The sequence below is a fragment of the Aedes albopictus genome, chromosome 1, assembly GCF_035046485.1.
Source record: "Aedes albopictus strain Foshan chromosome 1, AalbF5, whole genome shotgun sequence".
In the NCBI taxonomy this organism is placed as follows: Eukaryota; Metazoa; Arthropoda; class Insecta; order Diptera; family Culicidae; genus Aedes; species Aedes albopictus.
Genome location: NC_085136.1, coordinates 115,463,436 through 115,486,495, shown reverse-complemented (window position 1 = coordinate 115,486,495; position 23,060 = coordinate 115,463,436). Strand labels below are relative to the sequence as shown.

General features: G+C 38.4%; 2 protein-coding genes across 7 annotated transcripts in view; both read right to left on the bottom strand.

Annotated features, from left to right (window-relative positions):
• LOC109402241 (uncharacterized) overlaps positions 1-23,060 on the bottom strand; it is a 127,799-nt gene that overhangs the window by 51,038 nt on the left and 53,701 nt on the right. The window lies entirely within an intron of this gene.
• On the bottom strand, positions 11,927-21,447 carry LOC115256086 (uncharacterized). Of its 4 annotated transcripts, none has more exons than XM_062845243.1 (2): positions 14,320-21,447; positions 11,927-13,479 (listed from the first exon to the last, which is right to left on the bottom strand). In XM_062845243.1, the coding sequence occupies exon 2, from the start codon at positions 13,448-13,450 to the stop codon at positions 11,975-11,977; it is 1,476 nt and encodes a 491-aa protein (XP_062701227.1). In that variant the 5' UTR covers positions 13,451-13,479; positions 14,320-21,447; the 3' UTR covers positions 11,927-11,974. The 4 variants fall into 4 exon arrangements, with proteins under 4 accessions (XP_062701227.1, XP_062701225.1, XP_029710195.2 ...); XM_062845241.1 differs by having other exon boundaries at positions 14,224-14,346; XM_029854335.2 differs by lacking the exon at positions 14,320-21,447 and adding an exon at positions 13,925-14,211.

Genomic DNA, 23,060 nt, shown 5'->3' with positions numbered 1-23,060 from the left:
ACAACATGAGTGGAATGAAGATGGAAATTGAAAGAGAAAGGGAAGAAGATGATTTGCAACTTGAAAGCAAATCTATCGACAACCTTTCTGTTTCGTCTTCAATCTTAAACACCGATAACGATGGCGCTGATAACGATGATTACTACGACGACGACGACGACTATGAAGACGGAATCAATGTGACCTTGTTATCATCTCCGCCATCAACACTGGTCTCCCAAAAGTCTGGAGGGCATTCAAATGCCCCCTCACGTGAAACTAAGGAGACAACTCGTATAAAACTAAGTGGAGCGGCTCAAAAACGCTTCAAAAAGCTAGTAGAGAGTGGACATAGCCGACAGGAAGCTCGTCGCTTGGCAGTGATTCCACCTTCACCCAAGGATTCAGCAAAACGTCAAAGAAACGTGGATTTGAATGGATCAAGTACAAGCGAGAATCCTACACCCGCTAAAATTGCGCGTAACAACGGGGGTGCTCATAAACCCCAGGTGAAAAGCAGCTCTGTGCAACATCGGATTGATGCGGTTCGTTCAAAACTCCCAATACCTCAAAAAGGGACTGAGGCAAGGATCAACCCATCATACCGGGATGTTGCAAACTATGTGAAGCTGGGGGTGCTCTCAAAAGGATACCCCAAAATAGAGCTCTCAACAGACCAATTGACTGCCATTCAAAAGGAAATATTGATGAAGGTGGCAGGACAACGAAAAGAGTCACTCAAGCCAAAGTTTGGCAATTGTGTGCTCAAATCTGGCTATTTAATCATAGTCTGCAAAAATCCAGAAACAGCAGACTGGTTAAAAGGCATTATTCCTTCTATAACTCCCTGGGCAGGGGCAGAACTTTTGGCGGTGGATGAAAAAGACATTCCTCGTCCGGAAATACTTATTGGCTTTTTCCCATGGAGTGCAGAAGATAGCAACGAAGAAATTCTCACTCTTTTGGAAAGCCAGAACGAAGGGTTGGCTGTTGATGCGTGGAGGATACTCCAACGCAGCATAAAAAACCAACACGTAGAACTAGTTTTTACTGTTGATGGAGGGTCATTGAACTCCATAATAAAAAACTGCTTCAACTTAGACTTCAAATTTGGATATGCCAGCTTAAGGAAAAAATACCAAAAGAAGAACGAAGAAGATGGTAGTGAAAGACCAGAGCGAAAGGATGATTGTGGTCCTCTAAAGACCCACAAAAGCACTGGTGATAGCAAGATGATCGTAGATCAAATTGAACAAATCCCAGGTCCGAGTGGTGTTAAGAGCACGAAAACAAACATCAAAAACTCTGGCCACACTACAAGTACAGTCGACGGTTTGAAGAATAATAACACGTCGACAAATAAAGAAATAGCACTAGGATACAGAAACCTGAAAATCCAAGGAGCAAAAAAATCAAATAAAGGGAACCGTGTAACCAACGTTGGGGCAGAGTTAAATCCCCAGGAAAGCGGTGAAAAAACCCAAATTCAACAGTAAACAAATAAAATTCGTACAAGTGAACCTTCACCATGCAAAGGGAGCAACTGCCATACTTTGTAAAAGGTTCACGGAGAGCAAACTGGATGTTGCTTTCATCCAGGAGCCATGGGCGAATAATAGTAGGATACTTGGTATTCCTACAAATTGTGGTAAGTTGATTTACGATGAAGCGCAGGCAGTACCGAGAACTGCAATTTTAGTAAGTGGAAAGGTAAAAATAATTCCAATTACAGAATTCATAACAAAGGACATCGTCGCAGTAGTGTTGGAGGTGCCAACAACTCACGGGAAAACTGAAATGTGTGTTGCATCAGCATATTTTCCAGGAGACCTGGGAGAAGTTCCACCACCAGAGGTCGCGGCGTTTGTCAAGTACTGCAAAACGCAAAATAAAGCATTTATAATTGGATGCGACGCAAACGCTCATCATACTGTATGGGCCAGCAAGGACATCAATAGCAGAGGTGAGTGCCTTCTTGAATATATTACAGATAATGAAATAGATATATGCAATAGAGGTGACGTCCCAACATTTATAAATGCAATTAGAGAGGAAGTTCTCGACTTAACACTGTGTAGTCCAACTATCTCAGATAAAATCAAAAATTGGCATGTATCAGACGAAATATCTTTGTCTGATCACAAGCAGATATTGTTTGAATATGAGGCTGGTCAACAACTCATACAAACCATTACAGATCCCAGGAAAACAAACTGGGAGTTGTATAATACACAGCTAGCGGAAAAAGTAAACACGTTAGCAATTAATACAAATACTCGTGAAGAACTCGAAGAGAGTTCTAAACAACTTTCGAATATAATTAGATATGCTTTTAATCAAAGTTGCGCCACTAAGGAACGGTCTACAATTAGAGATGTGCCGTGGTGGAACAACAAGTTACAGAAACTTCGTAAAAAGACCAGAAAGCTTTTCAACTGGGCTAAGCGAACACAACAGTGGGATCAGTACAAAGAATCCCTCACTACCTACAATAAAGAAATAAGGAGATCAAAAAGGGTACACTGGAGGCATACGTGTGAAAACATTGAAAATACTCCTGCGACCGCAAGGTTGCAAAAAATCCTTGCTAAAGATCATTCCAATGGTTTAGGAACATTGAAGAAAGAAGATGGTTCTTTCACTACTTCGGCTAATGAAACATTGGAGTTGATGATGAAGACGCACTTTCCTTGTTCTATTATCAATTCAAATGATGACCAAAGTACATCTGCATCAGGGACTGGTAGCTGTGAAACCAGGACTAATAATCATAATGCAATAAATGATTCAACTGTGATAGAAAGGTCCAGGACAGATGCCTGCACTTTGGCCAAACAAACTTTTACTGAAAAGAAAGTGGAATGGGCGATTAGCACCTTTGATCCCTTCAAATCTCCTGGTAGGGACGGAATTTATCCTGTACTACTGCAGAAGGGAAAGGCGATATTAATACCCATTTTAACGGAACTATTTCAAGCAAGTTTATCATTACGCTATATTCCAGAAGAGTGGCGACAAGTTAGGGTTACTTTCATCCCGAAGGCTAATAAAAAGGATAGGACATCACCAAAATCCTTCAGGCCGATTAGCTTATCGTCAGTCTTACTAAAAACGATGGAAAAAATTATCGATGAGCATATTAAATCATCATATACAGCCAAAGTTCCTTTAAGCAAATTTCAGTTTGCGTATCAGGAAGGCAAATCATCAGTAACAGCACTACATGCAGTTGTTACAAAATTAGAAAGGTCTTTGGAATCAAAAGAAATTTCACTTGCAGCTTTCCTTGACATTGAAGGAGCATTTGACAATTCATCTCATAATTCAATGATATCTGCAATGAGGAAACATAACTTCGACAATTGCATTATTGATTGGATTAGCGAGATGTTATCAAACAGAGAAATATCGGCAAACCTTGGAAGCTCTTCCATTAGTGTCAGAGCAGTAAAAGGGTGTCCACAGGGAGGCGTGCTATCACCTCTATTGTGGTCATTAATAGTTGATGATCTTCTCAAAAATTTGGAATCTCAAGGATTCGAGGTAATTGGCTTCGCTGATGATATAGTCATACTAGTTCGTGGTAAATATGATTCTATCATCACCTGCAGAATGCAAAGTGCTTTAAATTTAGTCTCTTTGTGGTGTAATAGGGAAGGGCTAAATATAAACCCTTCTAAAACTACTATTGTGCCATTTACACGAAAGAGAAACTACTCGATTGGAACTTTAAGATTGAAAGGAACAATTTTGGAACTTTCAGATACGGTCAAATACCTAGGTGTATTACTTGACAGCAAACTCAACTGGAATAATCATTTGGAGTATGCAATTAAAAAAGCGACAAATGCTCTATGGATAAGTAAAAGAACTTTTGGTAGGCAATGGGGACTAAAGCCAAAAATGATCCGATGGATTTATTTGGCAATTGTAAGACCCAGGATTACCTACGCTTCGTTGGTATGGTGGCCTAAGACTAGGGAAAAAGGTGCACAAAAAAAGCTAGAAAAGCTACAGAAATTAGCAACTTTTTCAATTACTGGTGCAATGAGGAGTACGCCGTCGAAAGCACTCGATGCTTTGCTTCACTTGCTTCCATTACATCAATTCGTGCAATTAGAAGCTGAAAAGAGTGCTCTAAGGATTGAAAGATCTGTGAACCTCTTTGCAGGTGATCTTATAGGTCATCTCAGCATCTTAAGAAAATTTAATGTTAATCCCTTGATACTGAATAATGAAGATTGGATGGCGAAAAAATACAACTTCAATCGTTCATATCAAGTGATTAACGTTGAACGTGAACTATGGGGATCGGGTGGTCCGAACCTTCGATCCGGATCAATAGTTTTCTATACAGATGGTTCAAGATTGAACGATCAAGTTGGAGCAGGAGTGACTGGCCCGGGTGTAGATTTATCGATTCCGATGGGCAAGTGGCCAACTGTTTTCCAAGCGGAAATTCAAGCAATTCTGGAATGTGTTGTTATTTGCTTGCGCAGAAATTACAGGCATTCAAATATTTGTATTATGTCGGACAGTCAAGCAGCCCTGAATGCTCTAAATTCGGCGACATGTACATCTAAACATGTTTGGGAATGTGTCCAATCACTTCAAAAATTGTCTTGTCGTAATCAAGTCAATCTATACTGGGTTCCTGGTCACTGCGGAATTGAAGGTAACGAAAGAGCAGATATGTTAGCTAGGCTCGGATCGTCACACCAATTTATAGGACCAGAACCTTTTTGCGGGCTTTCTACTGCATCTCTTAAAATGGAGCTGAAGGTATGGGAATTATCAAAAGTGGATGCCAATTGGAAAAACACTTCAATAGCGAGGCAGGCGAAACGTTTCATTGATCCGAATGTAAAAATGACTCGCAAAATATTGGAACTCTCCAAGAAAGATATTAGTATGTATACTGGTCTTATGACAGGTCATTGTCCGAGTCAATATCATTTGAAGCTAATCGGAAAACTTCAAAATGATCTGTGTCGTTTTTGTAACACAGAAAAGGAAGACTCAGAACATTTGTTATGCCATTGTCCGGCAATTTTTAATCAAAGAATTAGGTTCTTCGATAAGGGGCTACTTGAACCCTTTGAAATCTGGAGAACAAATCCTAGTACGGTATTGCACTTCATCCGATGTGTAGTACCGTGCTGGGGAAATGCTTTATGTCAAGTGATGACGACCACTCCCAATAGTGGTACGTTATCCAGACAAAGCTAAACAAAAATGGGGAATATGTCACAATAGATCAAAACAATGGTCGCAGTGATGCTAATACCCAACACGGAATAAAAAAAAGAGAAAATAGAACTTTTGTATGGGAAGTCTGTAACCAATACAACACTAATGTATTGTTACCAGGTCAAAACGCTCATTAGAAACATTTAAAAGTATCATTTTGACACTATAAAGTGTGTTTACACGAAGCGGGTTTCTGCTCGTTCACTGCATTCATGCGTTGCGTTGCGTTGCGTGGTAACGGAGTAATTCGTAGATTGCATACTGAAAGTTGTCATGTTATATCTTTAATACTCTTATTCTAATTGCTTATGGAATGCTATTTGGGAAGGAACAGCTATCCAATCAGAGTTTGAAGTAAAAAGACATGAGAACTTCCATTGCCGGCCACGCCCATCTTCTCCGTTACGAGGATAGGAAAGGATGTGATGATATGACACCTACTTTACAAGAGGTCAGCGACTCACCGACTCCCCCATAAGTATCAAGGAGTTGGATATTTGGAATGGGATGATTGGGAAATCACTATAAGCGAGTGATGCGGCAAGATGCAGATTGGGAAAGTGTATTTGAGTAGATCATGTAGATGTGTTGGTGTGAGTGTAAGTGTTTTAGTATATTGAACACCAACGTTGGGAGTGACATAGCTAAGAAATTGCGTCACTCCATGGGCCTTTTTGCTTCAGGGATGGGGCACAGGCATTTGGACCATGTGTCCTGGCTAACAAGCCTAGGTTTAAGCGCCATTGCTCGCTCTCTGAAACGATAAGAAACACGTTATGTGGATGGGAGGGGATAATAGGGAAGGGATGCTATCTATTTATCGAGATGCCAGCGACTAACCGACGCTCTCGTAAATAGAAAGGAGATAGGATTTTGGTACGGGAATGGTTTTTAATTCAGTATGATTAAGTTTTGCGACTGGTTTAGATGTTGTGTGAATAGATGTAAACATGAAAAATTAAGCGCCGTGACTATTCTCTCGGTTAAACGCGATCACGCCTTTTTCCTAATTTGTAAAATAATATTCTTCTTCACATCACACACCCCATCATCACCATCACGATCCCAAAACAAATCCGCTCCCAAACCAATCTCTAAGAATTCCCCTCACAAGAACCACCTGTCATATTCTCAAACTGGAATATTTCACCAAATTTCTTAGTTTGAACTTTGACCACTAGCCTTCCTGCATTTCTAAGGAAAGCCTTGTATCCCAACCGACGCACTAAATTCAGAATTGAAGTGTTCTGAATTATCTATCTTGCTTTTCACTTTTTCCCGTCAAACGAATCGAATTAGAACCTTCACCGAAAGATTACTTATACGGTTCCACAATCACAACTCAATGTAGCATTCATATTTTTTCACGAAATCATTCACACGTTACACTATTTATTCGACCGAATCTAAAATCACACGGAAGCGGGAAAAACTTGACAGTAGACCCGTTTCTGCTCGTTCACTGCATTCATAGTAAAAAAAAAAGAAAACTGCGCTAAGGTGATTTAAGCGATAAACTAAATGTAGTAACGTTTTTATTCCACCAAGAAGCAATTTACATCATACGTTTACGTCGAGCGAAAATTACTTAAGTAAGATTTATAATAAAATTTTCAGAAACTGTTCAACATTTGGGTAGTGTTCAACAATTAGCGAATTACCCTATACAATTTTAATAATTCCACCAATAAGCTGATAAGATTGCTTCAATGACTCAATAAGAGCACATATAAATTGAAAAGAATACTTAAGAAATGTGTACGGCACTCATTGAATATGAAGGCATCCGCAAACTTATTCGAAAGATATAACACAATCATCTCTAGGTATTAGACCAAAACTTCTACAAGATAGATCTGGACTCGGACCTGGTGTGATGGTTAAAGTGCATGCCGTTTTCGGCGCAGGTGCCGAGGACCTAGGGTAGGGTCGAATACCACTCCCAAAAGACATCGGTTCTTTCGATTCGAGCCTGTGGGTCCCGAAATCAACTAGCCTAGGGCTTAGCATATTGTTACAACAGTTGAAGAAAAAAATAAAAAAGATTTTCCAGGACCTTTCTACCCATTACTGCATATCAGAAAATGGAGCTGAAAGTTTCTAATTTGATTAGTATGGGAAAGGATCAAAATTAAAAAAAAAAATTAAGAATGAACGCATTAGCAATGAAATCTTCTGCAGCTCTTCTTCTATTCTGGGCGAATAGTTGTAAAAATTATTAGACTAAAATATTTATGACTAGCTGTCCCGGCAAACTTTGTCTTGCCAATCTGTGGTGGTTTGACAACTGTTTGGTTCATTCCAGTACAGCACTCTAGATCGGTTTTATTGCGATCGTGTCGATTTTCTTCCCAGTTCATAAAAAAAATCAAGTTTTTATCAATTTTCTTACTTTTTAGATGATTTTCACAACTTTTACTACTTATAAACACAGGCGCCATGAATTCGAATCGAACCATGCAAGAGTCATGCTGATCGGTTCACCCGTTCGTGAGTTTTGTTGCCTCAAAGGAGTTTCTACAGGGGATGGCCAAAATGTTTGGGATAGCCAACTTTTTTTCTCCCCCAAAAAAATTCAACATGCTGTAACTTTTCATAGAGTGCATCAAAAAATCTCAAATTTTGACTGTTCGTCAACCTACTATATGTGCATCATTGGTACAAATTTGGGCTCGATTGATTAATTTTTCGCGAAGTTAGAACCGTTCGTGTAAAACACTATTTTTTAGACCACTAATTTTTGAACTGTCATATCTCGGAAACCAGTGAACCGAATTGAATGATTTTTTTAACGTTTATCAACAATATATTGATACTTAATACGACGGTCTAAAATGTAATATTTTCTCACGGCGAATTAAGTTATACCGGATTGAAATTTTTACCCATATAGAGGAAAATAAGTCAAATTTACAATACCACGCAAAAATTATTAAACGTGTTCTTCCTTCAATCTAAATAGGCGCTAATATATCTGATTAGAGATAATTTGAGAACAGAAGTGGAAAATCTTTGGATATCAACACTAAAATTTATTGACATTGATGTAAAAAAAATACATTTTTTCGAGAAAACCCCAAAAAGTGTCAATCCATGATAACTTTTTTCAACGTTTAAAAAGTACCTATGTTTTTATAGTTTGTGAAGTATTTACATAGTCTTAGTGTACGTTCAAAATTTCATTTAATTTGGTTCACTGGTTTCCGAGATATGACAGCTCAAAAATGAGTTGTCTAAAAAATAGTGTTTTACCCGAACGGTTCTAACTTTGCGAAATAATTATCAATCGATCCCAAATTTGTACCAATGATGCACATATAGTAAAAAAGTTGCCTATCCCAAACATTTTGGCCATCCCCTATATATATATATATATATATATATATATATATATATATATATATATATATATATATATATATATATATATATATATATATATATATATATATATATATATATATATATATATATATATATATATATATATATATATATATATATATATATATATATAGAAGATGGAACGCTATGAGTCCAGTGTGACTGTTATGCGATTACATTCGTGAATATTAGCGATATTAGGTAATGAGACAAAACGACTAGGTATTTTTTCACGTTTCCTAGAACAAACATGCCAAGTTCATTTTTGTGGAAGAAAGTACTGATGATTTGGAGATGATCCCCGCTATTAACTCAAAACCGACAAAAACGGAAAATGCAGTTATGTGCAGTTATGTATTTGAACAAAAAAGTGTCTCACATGATATCACCAGCCGAGAGTTTGTTGGCCAATAATCTGTTGAAATACAGCTAACAGAAGTCTTTTTCACCGCTATTTAGTATAAAAGTTGGTTGTGCACATAACGTTGTTAGAGTTTGTCGTGCTCATCTGACCTTTTGACATTTTGAAATCACTTCTGATATGAATTAATAGTTTGAAACACCATGTTTAACGCTTCGTCATACAGATTTTATAATAAAACTCTTTCAAGAGTTCAACTGCAAATTTCCTGGAAATAATTTCTCCAGAAACTTTTCCATGTATTATACTTTTTACCGAATTTGTCTTAATCGATTTCTCCTGGGATATGCAATATTTTTTCTAGAGATACATATATCCTGGGAGAGTTTCCGTATTTTCTTAGAACTTTTGCTAGTGTATGCCACACCCTGTATCATCATAACAAACCTAATATCTTCTATTACTCTGCTAAAAATTTCTGTTGGGAATCTAAACTGAAGACAGGAATTCATTTTTTTTTGCAGAAAATTTAACCAAAATATGATGTATGGTCCCGCATACAGCAAATACATACCTATGAGCAAGATCTTGATGGTAGGGGCCATCCATAAACCACGTGTTCATGTTGGGAGAGGGGAACGGGCAAGGACCACGGTCCATACAAATTAAAAAAAAAATGTATGAACAAAAGACCACGGGACCATGCTCAATATTTAAGATGTTTTTAAGGACAATCGTCTTGAAATCCCGCTTCAACAGTTCATCTGAACATTCAATGCACAAAGCTCAAGAAGCAAGCCTCAAACAACAGTGCATTTTATTATTCTGTTCTTGCTCACTTGTAATAAGCTTAAAATAAGAAGACCAGGTGCGCTGGTTTTGTTTACGAAGAGATTTGTGCGCTCGAAATCGTGAGTTGGTGTCAAAGTCCGCCATTTTGGGATTCCAACAAGTCTGTCCTTAACACTTTGCTGAAAAGTGAGATCAGCAAGATCTTCGATAGAGACATTTACACTATGTATTTGTTTTAGAAATTTATTAGACATTCCGCGGAATTCCGTTTGATTTCGTCATAATCTATTTTTTGAGACGAAATTTTTAGAATTTGGCGAAACGAAACGAAATTCTAAATCTTAAATTTCGCCTAGCTGAATTCCGTGGAATTTGGTTTCGAGTTGTATTTGGCGAAACTTTTCGGTATACCGCATACCCTTAGTAACCACGCAGTTGAAACTGTACGTATTGCATAAATAACGCATATTGACATGCATTACTCTGTATAAACCATTAAAGCTGAATTAAAGCGGGAAGTGGCGCCACTATTGTTGAATTACGATTAGGGTAAAGGGGTATAATGCGCCCCACCGGGGCAAAACGCCCCTCTTCATTTTCTAGCGATTCAAGCGCTTTTCACATGTGTGATCGATTAGAAATCACAAATATTGAAGAATTATTGCCATCAAGCTGGTCCGTTAGTGGATTGGTACAGAAAAGCAATAAAAATATCAAAAAGTCTGAAATCGAGGCTTTTGGCGTAATATTTTACCTCTTGTGAGCTGATTTCATTGTAAACGAAGCTAGTTCTGTTCGCTTGTGTTACTTTGCAACTTTTATGCAGTTAAACACTTGTTGAAAGACCCTCCTAGGATAAGCATGTGGTGGAATTATCCCCTGGAATAGTTTTATCACGGGGCTGGACGTTTTTCTTTTGATGGGGCGTATTGCCCCGTTTGTTTTGAAAATGCAAATTTTGGAACGTTTTCGAAAAACGTTTCAAAGCTTCCATAGCCACCTCTCCAAAGGCAAAGTTCGCATGCAACACTTCACTAACTTTAGTAACAACGATTTGCAGTGAACAATAGTTGGAATAGAGGGCCCATATAGCCGAGGCGGTAAACGCACGGGTATTCAGCATGACCATGCTGAGGGTGACGGGTTCGATTCCCGGTCGGTCCAGGATCTTTTCGTGAAGGAAATTTCCTTGACTTCCTTGGGCATAGAGTATCTTCGTGCCTGCCACACGATATACGCATGCAAAATGGTCATTGGCAGAGGAAGCTCTCAGTTAAAAACTGTGGAAGTGCTCATAGAACACTAAGCTGAGAAGCAGGCTTTGTCCCAGTGAGGACGTTACGCCAAGAAGAAGAAGAAGAATAGTTGGAATAAGGCGCCAGTTTCAGATATATTGCCATTTCTGCTTAGGGGGGGCATATTATACCTGTTTACCCTATACCAGTATACACCCGATTCTTTTTATGCACGGGTCTGGTTTTGCTATAACTCAGTCAATTTTTAACCGATTCTCCTTAAATCAAGTACACGGATAGTACTAATTGTGGCTACATGTGTACAAAATTTCATGAGAATCAGTTGAAAATTGACTGAGTTATGGCAAAAACCAGACCCGTGCAAAAAAGAATCGGGTGTAATCGTCAATCAGCAATAGTGGCGCCACTGTAATTCATCTTTAATGGCTAATGTAGGGCAATGCATGTCAATATATGCGCTTTATATTTGCAATACGTACAGCTTCATCAGCATGATTGCTTGGGCGACCAATACCTCGTCTGGGTATGACACCTCAGTTTGGTATGCTGCATGCAGTTATGTGTCAGTTTTTCGTTTCTGCTCGGGATTCTTCTACTATGAACAGAGTAAAAAGTGTTAGCAGGACATAGGCAACCTGTTCGATATAGTAAAATAAGAATAGAATGCATTTAGGCGCTGTAGAAAGTGTAACTGCAGCTGTCAAATGTAATCGCTCACGGAGTGCCCAAGTGGACAATAAAACTGTAAATTATAGGTTAAGCGATTATAAGAACAAAAATCAAAAAATCTACTTAAAGATTCTAATTTATTCCTTCAAATTTAAAATACGCACTGTACTGTACTATAAGAAGAGGAAATATCATCATCTGGTAAAGTGTCTTCAATGAAATATAATAATAATAATTGAAAATGGAACGAAAATAGATACTTTATTGCGTTATTCTTTGCGTTCTAGTCACTCATCTCAGCCTTTGACAGCGTATCGACCAACTGTTTGATGCTTCTAATTCTGTTCTCAGCATCAGTCCTTGCCGCGATGGAAGCAAGCGTACGGGCATCTCTCTCCATGTCGTCCATGATGCCCTGGACCTCGTGCACAAAGTTAAACTGCGAGCAGAGCTTCTTGAGCTCATGGTAACATTCCCGTATTTCGGCTTCTTTTAAATCAAAAACATATCCCAGTACAGCGATGTCGGTGTCCAGGCTGCCAATTTTAGACTGTATTGCCTTGTTTTTGCTCACGCTATCATCATAGGTTTCTTTCACATCTTGAACAATTTCTTCGACGGTTCCTGTTTTCATGACTGACTGAAGTTTGCAATCGTAATGACTGAACGGTGTATGGCCACAGTGACATTTTCCTCTGAAAATATATTCTACAAGGTTAGTTACGTCTCTATAAAACGGTATTGTGTGGGGCAATGAGAACGATGAGGGTATGTCCTGGCATGGCGTCAAGCATACAACGCAGAATTTTCTGACAAAAATACTACGTTCCAATTCCGTATATTCCACTTGCCTTGTTCGCTTGTAGTCGGAATATTTTTCAATGTCGGCGGATATATTTTGCTGTGTGGTTTTCATAAAATCTAGTTCGTTTTGAAGATCTTGGATTTTCTTCACCTCCAAAAAAATGCCATGTAGCTGCGATTTTATTAAGTTTTTCTTGAGACGCATTTGTTTAAAAGCCTCGGTGGCTTTGCCACCAAGCTGCTTCAAGTTTTGGGTCAATTCTTCGATAGTTTCCATTGAGCATTGCCATTCATGTTCCATAGCTTTCTTCATACGCTCGTTGTTTATCCATTGTGATACTGGTCTACTGAAGGCACAGTTGTTCATATGGAAAACGTTCGTCCCAGCAATAGTCCAAGGTTCCAAATGCGCCAGATCGAAGTTGACGGTAACAGCAGAACAATTTGTTAGAACAACAACGAGATTCTGCTGAAAGACATCTGGAATTGAGCTTCTCAACAGACACAACGTGTTGCGTAGTGTTACAGTGGCTCGGGTCTGCGTTCCATTTATAACGAGGATAATTGCGGTCAACACGCCACTCTGCTCCGCAGCTCCCATAATTTGCTGAATATTGAAGTCATCCTGAGCCGCCCCTCTGCTGTCACTGAGCCCTGGGGTGTCAATAAAGTTGAATGTCGTGTCCTCTTTTTTGAAATTATATTCAGTACAGGCTCTAGTTTGACCATTTGAAGAATCTTGAACGTTGTCATCGGGGTGCTGTAGACCCTCAGTTGCCTCATAATGCTTCGTGGGAATGGCAATTTTCAAATTCTCGAGTGTACCGTTATGGAAATAATTCGTCAGATAGTTTATCAAAGTTGATTTGCCTGAGCCGGTTTCGCCAAACAGAATAATGTTGTATTCCTTGTGAAGATCTTGCTTCCACGACAATAGCGGATTAGGGGTTTCCATGACGAATACGGTGAAGATATGTTTATTATCTGTGAAAAGAGAGAACGCAGTTAATAATCATTGGCATATCTCGAAATGTTTATTCTGGATATAAATGCACGATTCCAAGTTAAATGGCCAAAATGACGTGTTGCCAATGAAATAAAAGATCTTCATGGAATGGCGAATTCTCCTGAAATGCCATGAATAGAAGGTCACTGCGCATAACCGATGCCGCTTAATAACTTTAAGGAGAAACTTTAAAGAATACCAATATGGCTGCCACAATGGCCGACTTGGACCCCTACTCACGTTTTCAAAGGCACAAATCTTAAAAATTCGTATACAAATGTGCTTGATTTGGAAAAGCTGCCTCTTTTTGCAAGTGAACAAAGCCAAGATAATCAAGTGCGGTTTGGTTCGATACTTCGTTCGTCAGATTTGTGCCTCTAAAGTTTGTATGCAAAATTGCAATGGGATTTCTTGAAGTTTCACCTTAACTGCCTCATTATTACTTTAGTGTTGCGCAGACTTGATGTATAATGGTAAACATGCAATTAATTTTTAGCGGGAGCCTTTTTCGGCTTTCAGTCTTTAGAGCGGTCAGAACTAAAGCATGTTTTCTACGCCCGACGTTTCGATTGTATATTCAATCGGACAACCGGAGCTTCGCAATAATGTGATATACAGGATCCCCTGTGAAAACTGTGATGCCAGCTACGTTGGCCTCACAACAACTAGTTTGAAGAAGAGACTGGGACACCATAAGAGCGACATAAACAAACTAGACAAACTTATGAATGACATCAACGAAAACAACAACGACTCGAACTACAACAGCTATGAACTCGGCCGCCTTAAGGAGAGAACCGCTCTCCTACTGCACCTACTGCAACAACCATCGTTTCGCTTTGGACCATACGGAGATACTAGATTCACATCGACGGTGCTCCGCTCTCCCTGTTTTAGAAGTGTGCCATATAATCAACACCAAAAAAAAAAACAGTAAACAAACGAAGCGACTGTGATAGTTTAAGTACAACATATGCAGGAATTTTACATACACTAAGGACAAAAATCAAAACAAATCATGTAGATTGACAGACAAATAATAATAATCTGACGAACACTACTGACAATGACAATGACACCCAATAGACATTTTACCCACTAAACTTGCATTCAATATTTGACCCACTTCTATAGAATAGTTTTACAAAATGACGGTTGAAATCGTAAAATAGTTAGAATAGTTGAATAGTTAGAAACAATACAAAGTAGTGAACCGTTACCAAGTTTTTTTCCGTTTTGTCCAGTAAAATAGTTAGTGAATGTTATATTTTGAATATTGTGAGATGTCTAATGTGTTCGTTTTGAAAATTAATTTTAGGTGATTGATGACACCAAAAGCTTGACGAGAATGACCAAAAACAATCCACCAGACAAAGAACTAAACTTTTCTGTAAGCAAATGTAATTATGTGTATCTTTGTTAGTGTAACTCAGTCCAATTCTATTATAGAACCCTTGAAGAAGATTGAATATACAATCGAAACGTCGGGCGTAGAAAACATGCTTTAGTTCTGGCCGCTCTAAAGACTGAAAGCCGAAAAAGTCTCCCGGTACGAACTCCCAGCAGTCGAAAGCATCCAAGTTAATTTTCAGCCAACTCGTGATTAAATTTCTTGATTAACACCAAAACTAACGATTTGTGCAAAGTTTTCCCTTTTACTAAATCAAGTTTATGAATTTCAAATTGAGTGGTTAAGTGTTGCGTATGACATTGAACGTCATTCCTATAAAAAAGAAGAAACCAGGGTAGGGAACGCACTTCGCAATAAATATTTTGTTCCAAGTTCCTTCAGACATTCATTCGGTTTTTTTAGGGAATCCTCTAGCGAAACCATCTGGAATTCTTAAAGGACTTCAAACAGATGTCACCAAGATAATTTTCAGGGATTCCAAAATAGTTCGCTTACGAATGCCTACATGAGTTTCTTAAGGGATTCCTCCAGGAGCCATTCATAGATTATTCCGTGAGAGGTTCCTGCAGGGGTTCGTTGGAGAATTTTTATAGGAATTTTTAGAGCGGAATTCAACAGGAGTTCCTTGCGGGATCTCTCCAGAAGTACATTTCTCCTGACCATTTATCACCCAAGCAGCACCTGCAACATCATCCAAAATGTGGTTTTCTATCCTCTCCTTTTCTTGGCGTAACGTCCTCACTGGGACAAAGCCTGCTTCTCAGCTTAGTGTTCAATGAGCACTTCCACAGTTTTTAACTGAGAGCTTCCTCTTCCAATGACCATTTTGCATGTGTATATCGTGTGGCAGGCACGAAGATACTCTATGCCCAAGGAAGTCAAGGAAATTTCCTTCACGAAAAGATCCTGGACCGACCGGGAATCGAACCCGTCACCCTCAGCATGGTTATGCTGAATACCCGTGCGTTTACCGCCTCGGCTATATGGGCCCTGTGGTTTCCTATGCTTTGGTCTAAAAGAGTTGCAATAAAAGCGCACGCAACTTCCATCTTGTCAGTTGAGTTGCATTTAAACTCCGAATATCGTTAAGTTGCAGCTTTGTTTCATAGGAATTACAAATAACATTGTATTTAACATCGATTTATGGAGGCGGAGCTTACATATTCCTCACAAGTGGCAATACAGTCAGCTTGCATTAAATGTGCTATGTAACACACATGAAACATCTTACTCTGGTTTGTTTGTTCAGATTAGGTTCCAAATGTGTTGCGGAAAACTTGCGCGTCTTTTCATTTTGACAGCTTTCTAACTTGTGGCAAAGGCGGTACAATGAAGTAACGCGTAACTTCAGTTGCTTTTATGGTGCAATGAGCAGCAATTCTTTCACAGAGCTTCTGGTGTAGTATGTAAGGTGAGTGGTTAATACTCCTGGTGTCCATGGTGCGAGTCTGAATATATTTTTTTCATTTTTTTATCTTTCCCCCTAGCTCAAGTTGCATAACGATTTAAAATTTGCGCTTTTTGCGTTTCAAAGAAGAAGCAATTGTGTTCTGTTGTCCTTAATTTGAACAGTGAATAAATTGCACTGATGTTGCTGGTACTGGCTTTGAAACAAGTCGTGTTGCTTGGGCAGAGATTCCTGTAGGAGGTCCTCCAGAGATTGCTTTAGGATGATAATCAAGAGTTTCTTGTATAATCTTACCAGATTTCTTTCCATGAGTTGCTTTGGAGCTTCCTCTTGGAGTTTCTAGAGATTCTTCAAGGGGTTTCTTCTCTTTTTGCTCATACTGGAATAATTTTTCTTTTCAGGTTAATTCATCAGGTAAATGAAAGTGGTAATATCCTAGAATATTTCCAAATACCGAAAGTCGGGGTGACATTGGGCCTGGGGGGTAACTTTGGGCCAAAAATCAAGAAAGATGTTTCGCTCAAAATACTAAAATTTATCAAAGTGATTATCAAAAAGTGGATGGTATGCGGTAAATATAACTTGCGTTGACCATCCGATGTAGAAAAAAGTCACATTTAGTCAATTTTCTATTAAGAAAACTTGATGTGAATTTTATGGTTAGGCGTACTGTACAATATCGTTGTTTTAAAATGCCCAGCATAAAACAGCTGAAAACCGAAAATGTAATGAATTACTGTTTTCTCGGTGTGTTGGGTAGTTGTTTTGAAAAGTATAATAAGTTTTCTTGGTTTTGTATGCTATTTTGCATGAAAAACTTATTTACTCAAGCTGTAGTACAAATACTTCGTTTTGGGGTGACTTTGGGCCATATAAAAGCAATGCAATCAGTACGAGAACCTTACAAATGTGAATTAAAACGACTGAGAGTATTCACATTTTTTTATGCATAATACGGTGTAAAATTTTGGAAATAAATGTTAGATTCATGCAAAATTAAAATTCACGCATATCAGTTGCTAGGCAGATGATAAAGAAATATTACTTTCGTCTTTTGAGAATGTTAGATGGAGTTATATTTATGGGATAGCGGATATATTGTGTAGGAACGTTGATCGTTTACAATGAATGTGGTAAAATTGTCACGTTTATTTGTCTGTGATGTTATTTGGAAGTGACTAGACATTGAGAGGTTGTGGGCAAGTATCTATATATTTGATAGTTTCGATTTTCAAGCGATATTATCTCACATTGAACTGTTTTGTTTGAATTTTAGTGTTTGGCCCAATGTCATCCCCTAGAAGGGGTGGAATTGGGCTACAGGCGTACCTCGATAGTACGTACCCTCGATAGTGCGTACCCTCGATAGTACGTACCCTCGATAGTACGTACATTTTGCCTCGATAGTACGTACACTAAAATTAAGTTAATTTTTAATCTACAAAAATGAGTTCGAATCATTAGTAGACGTATAGCAGAGACTCCGATACTATGAATTTGTGTTATGCAGACTCCTATAACACGGATTTTCGATAAACCATGGTTGCCCAAACTGTGGGTCGCGACCCCTCCCCCCGGGGAGTCGCCGGCCTTCATCCAGGGGGTCGCGAGGGTCAGTTGAATAATTTACTGTAACAGACAACAAATGAGGGAATTTCTATGGTGGGTTGCCGAAAGCACGTCAACTGGCAAAAGGCGCACCTAAAAAGTTTGGGAACCTATGCATTAAACAGCTTTAAAATATAGCGAAATAAAAGGCATGAACGAATACGTTTGATGTAATGATTGCAGTATTCTTCGCTAACAGAGCTGTTTTCTGCCAGCCATAATATCTGGCATTATCATTCTGGCGATACATCCCAACTGGGGAGGACTGCTTCTCAGCTTAGTGGTCTATAAGCAACGTTGTAATAAAATAAAAAGGCACATGATGGTTCTATTTTGTGTGGTAATGAAAAAAAAATCTAAATTTCTCGGCGAAGATTGCTCTCCAAAACATGAATCAAACGCATCAAGTTATTTACCCAAACAATTGATTTCAGTTCACTTGTTTTTTTTTCGTTTTCCAACAATTAACGTTATTTCTGCGATACATATAAAATATTTGACAGTTTTTCATGAGTTCGGAAATTTAAGCGTAGGGCACTGCAAGCCGCGGTTGCTAAGGAAAATGTTCTTAGTTTTTGACGTTTCGTGGCTTTGTTGTTTACCTACGATTCGGACTCTCACAGCTCTCGCATTATAAAAAAATCGTTAGCTTATCATGTGTGGTTGGATTTTATTCAAAATGGGGGTTATGCGTACGTGCGCTGTTTTATAACTGGATGGTGGCTTGGTGGCTCACCTCATGGAGCTACTTCTGGGATTCCACAAGAATTCCATCCGGGACTCCCCTCGTGGTTTGTCCACGAATTTGTTCCAGCGCTTTCTTCTGGGATTCCGTAAGCTCTTGATGAAATTCTTCCAGAAGTTTATTTAGGATTCCTTCAGAAGTACCCTCTGGGGTTTTCCCAGGAGTTTTTTTTTCTGAGGTTCCGCTCTTTCCAGGATTGTTCCAGATTGTGCAAGTTCCCCGAGATTCTTCCAGAGATTCCTGGGTTTCTGTAGAAATTAATTTCGAGATTCCTGCAGCATTACTTCTACTAGGATTACCTTAGTATTTTTTCCTGAAACTCTTCCAGGTATTCCTTCCATGGTTTCTCCACAAACGTATTCTAGAATTCCTCTAGGATGGCGATATAACTAAGTTGCTTTTTCCTGTGTTTATTACAGAAACTACATAAGAAATATAAACAAAATACTCCGAAAATTCATAATGAACTCCAGGAGGATTTCCTGAAAGAATTCCAGAAAAGTCTGTAGGAATTCCTGACGGTGCTCTTGGTAGAAACCAAAACATAGTACCTAGATGATTCCTTGAAAAAGTTCTCGAAGAAATCCTGGAATCAGTATCTAAAAGAATTCCTAAAAGAAGCTCTAAGAATCTCGTATGAAATTCCACGAATAAATCCTTACGGATTGTTGCAAGGAGTTTTTGAAGGAATCTCGGTAAGAATTTCTGATACAATTTCCGAAAGAACTCCTAGAGAAATTTTGGGTGAAGTTGCTAGAATTTCCAGAAATACCATCTGGAAGCCCTAAAAATAAATCCAGAGACATCCTAGAAGAAACTATTCGAAGAATCTCGGATGAAATTCCTGGAGGATTCCGGGGACTTCTTGAGAAATTCTGGAAGAAATCTCTTGAAGTCCGAACGTAAACAAAACGGTCACAAAACATCAAAAACTTAGAAAAAAATTCTTTAGCAACCGCGGCTTGCATTGTCCTATAGGCTATACCAATTCAATTGTTTCTGGGTAAACCCGAATTGTGGGTTTCAGGGAAAGACATTTCGCTTTCTCGCTTGCTTTAGGGATTTCTTCAAGTTCCAAGTTTCTTTCAGTTCCGAAATTCCTCTAGGTGTTGGTTCCGAGATTTCTCCCGGATTTTTTTCTGGGATTCCTTAGGGATTCTTCCAGGAGTTTCATCTGCGATACCTAATGAGATTCCAGGGTCTCTTTCAGAGATTTCTCCAGAGATTCCTTCCGAAACTTCACCAAGAATTTCTTCTGTAATACTTTCGGGACTTCCAGGATTTCTTCAGAAATTTCTTCCTGAATACTTCCAGGAATTTCGTTTCGGGATTTCTCCATGAACTCATTCCAAGATTCCTCCAGAAATTCTTTCCGAGATTTCTACAGAAATTCTTACTAAGATTCTTCAAACAATTTTTCCTTGAATTCCCCCAAGAATTCCGGGATTCCTCCAAGAGCTCCGGGATACCTCTAGGATTCACATTTCGTAAAAAAAAACTTTTGGAGGTGTCCTAGAAGGAGCAATGTACAGAAGATTTTGAAAATATCACGGCAATATATGTTGCAGGAGAAAATACTTCTAGAATGTTTTATAACAAGATATAACTGATCTAGATCGATTTTATTATATCTAGACCAGTTTGAATGGTTCTAAAAGAAATTTCAAGTAAAATCAATATAAGTTCCCAGAGACGAGATGCCTCTACGAAGCATCCCCAGAGCACAAGAAGATTTTTCCAATAAAGCTAGGATCCTGAACAAGCAAAATTACGTAATTAATAAATGGACCCTTAGGCCACATGTATTTTTTTGGCAATCCTGACGTTCTAGAAATAACATTCTTTGATTTGAAAATTAAATTTAAAATAAAAATTTGTGATTCGATAGTACGTACATTTCGATAGTACGTACACTAAACGAAGCGGTGGTGTACGTACTATCGAGGTATGCCTGTAATTTCATTTAAGCTATATCATTGTAAAAATTAAAGTTAAAACATTTTCACTTTAAACAATCCTAAACAGTATAAAAATGAACGTGTCTACCGAGTTCAACATTGATTTAGAGCTAAAATATTGTTGTAACGATCCACAAAGAGATGTACTATGCAATTTTGGCCCAATGACACCCCCACTGACGGTATGTCACATGTCTGTTTTTGACTTCATATATATATTGAAAATTCGCTACATATTATCATACTGAATTCCTGTCCATTCCTATACCAAAATCCTATTTCCTTTCTATTTTCGAGGGCGTCGATGAGTCGCTGGCATCTCGCTAAATAGTTTTCCCTTCCCTACTATCCCTTCCCATCCACATAACGTGTTTCCGATCGTTTCAGAGAGCGATCAATGGCGCTTAAGCCTAGGCTTGTTAGCCAGGACACAGTGTAAATGCCTGTGCCCCATCCCGGAATCAAGAAAGGCCCATGGAGTCTCAACATTTCTTAGCTATGTCACTCGCAACGCTGGTGTTTAAATATACTAATGCACTTTCACTCTAACACTTCTACATGATTTACTCAAATACACTTACACAATCTGAATCTTTTTGCATCACTCGCTTATAGTGATTCCCAAATCATCCCATTCCAAATATCCAACTCCTTGACACCTATGGGAGTATCGGTGAGTCGCTGATCTCTTGCAAATTAGGTGTCATTTCATCACATCCTTTCCTATCCTCGTATCGGAGAAGATGGGCGTGGCCGGCAATGGAAGGTCTCATGTCTTTTTACTTCAACTTCTGGTTGGATGGCTGTTCCTTTCCAAATAGCATTCCATAAGACCAAGCCCACTCGTGGGCTTCATACTACACACGCAACAGCACGTCGTTAACGATTTTTAATTTCGTTATCCACCCATTTTCGCACCGGTCGTTCGTTTCCATGTGAGTAAAATAATGATCGGTCGCCTTTGCGCACCAGTGGTCTCTATTCTATCCGTGCCATCGGTTTTTTGCACTTTTGTAAATCATCGCAATATTTTGTGTATTTCTATGGTGTTATTGCAAATCTTATTCAGTATAATAATCTGTGCTCATATTTTGAAAGAAGGGGTTTTGGATAAGACTGAAAACTGTTAGTAAAAATTGAATTCAAATAAACAATTCCCTTGGAGATTTGTACCAGTTTTGGTGCGTTTAAAGATATCATTTTCTCAATAATGTATGATTGTATTTAATCCCGGAATTCAAGCAATCTTTTTTTAAATTATATGTTTGTTGCTTACTGTATGACTTGCAGGTTGAATTTTTATCTTAAATAAATCCATCTTTTCAATATTCATGTTGCCTTTCTCGCAAGAAATTTATCTGAATTTGAGATTATGAGCATCTTTTTTAATAATTAGGTTTATTGAATAATAACATCCCTCGAATTTCCAACACATTTATAACGTAGTTGTCTCCTTTACAACTTCGCGTAGGTCAAGATTCTTGAATCCTGGTTATAGCAGAAGCTGTCTTCTAGCAGTCTGCGATAAGTTTGGGCAACCTTTTTTCATAAACGTGTATTTTAACATCAGCTAGTTCTTACTCAGTCACAACCTTTTAGTTACAAATCATCAATCGGAAATCTTAATATATATTGCGATCATTTGGATGCTGGTATACGAATATTTTGTTGGAAGCAGATTCTATGCGCTTGAAGTAGACTGCGTGTTTGTCAAAGTACATAATGAGCACACTCTCCTTTTTGGCACTTCATACAACAATTGTTGTATTTTAACATCCAACACCTTGCTTTTTCTATAACGAGGAACCTACAATACGGCAGTCCTGCACACCGCCTATTTTAATTGGTGAAACTTGGCAGCTCGACTACATTTCTTAAGATTTTTATCGGTATGATTTAGTTTTTACAAAAAGAAATAACTGTAGTGTTTCTATGATATCTGAGTTGAGTTAGGTACAGTCAATGCATCTTTGAAAAATCGTAACTACTCTTATCTAATCTCATACATACGCGGAATCACCCTGGAAAGCAATCGTGTTACTTTCCTTGTCAATACTGATGCTTGCAGCATATCAGAGATATGACACATGCATCAAAGCGGCCTGATGATTCGCTGAAGATGATTCTTCGAAATACTTGGAGAACAGAATATTTTATTTTGGCAAGGCACTTCTCAATTTTACAGGGGAGGAAGGATGCGTGGACATATTGTACCAAACGATCCAGATTACATGTTGATGAATATGTTTTGAATATATGAAAATGTGTATAACAGAGCTATGAATAAATGTGTAATATTGGAAAGATTTCCCCAATTGTTGGGTTGTTTTTACAGATCTAATGTCGAATCTCTTATTCTGTTTGATCGGTGTTATTCACATGGGGTCTTCGCAGATTTTTTTTCTACTTTGCCCTATTGTTTCTACAAG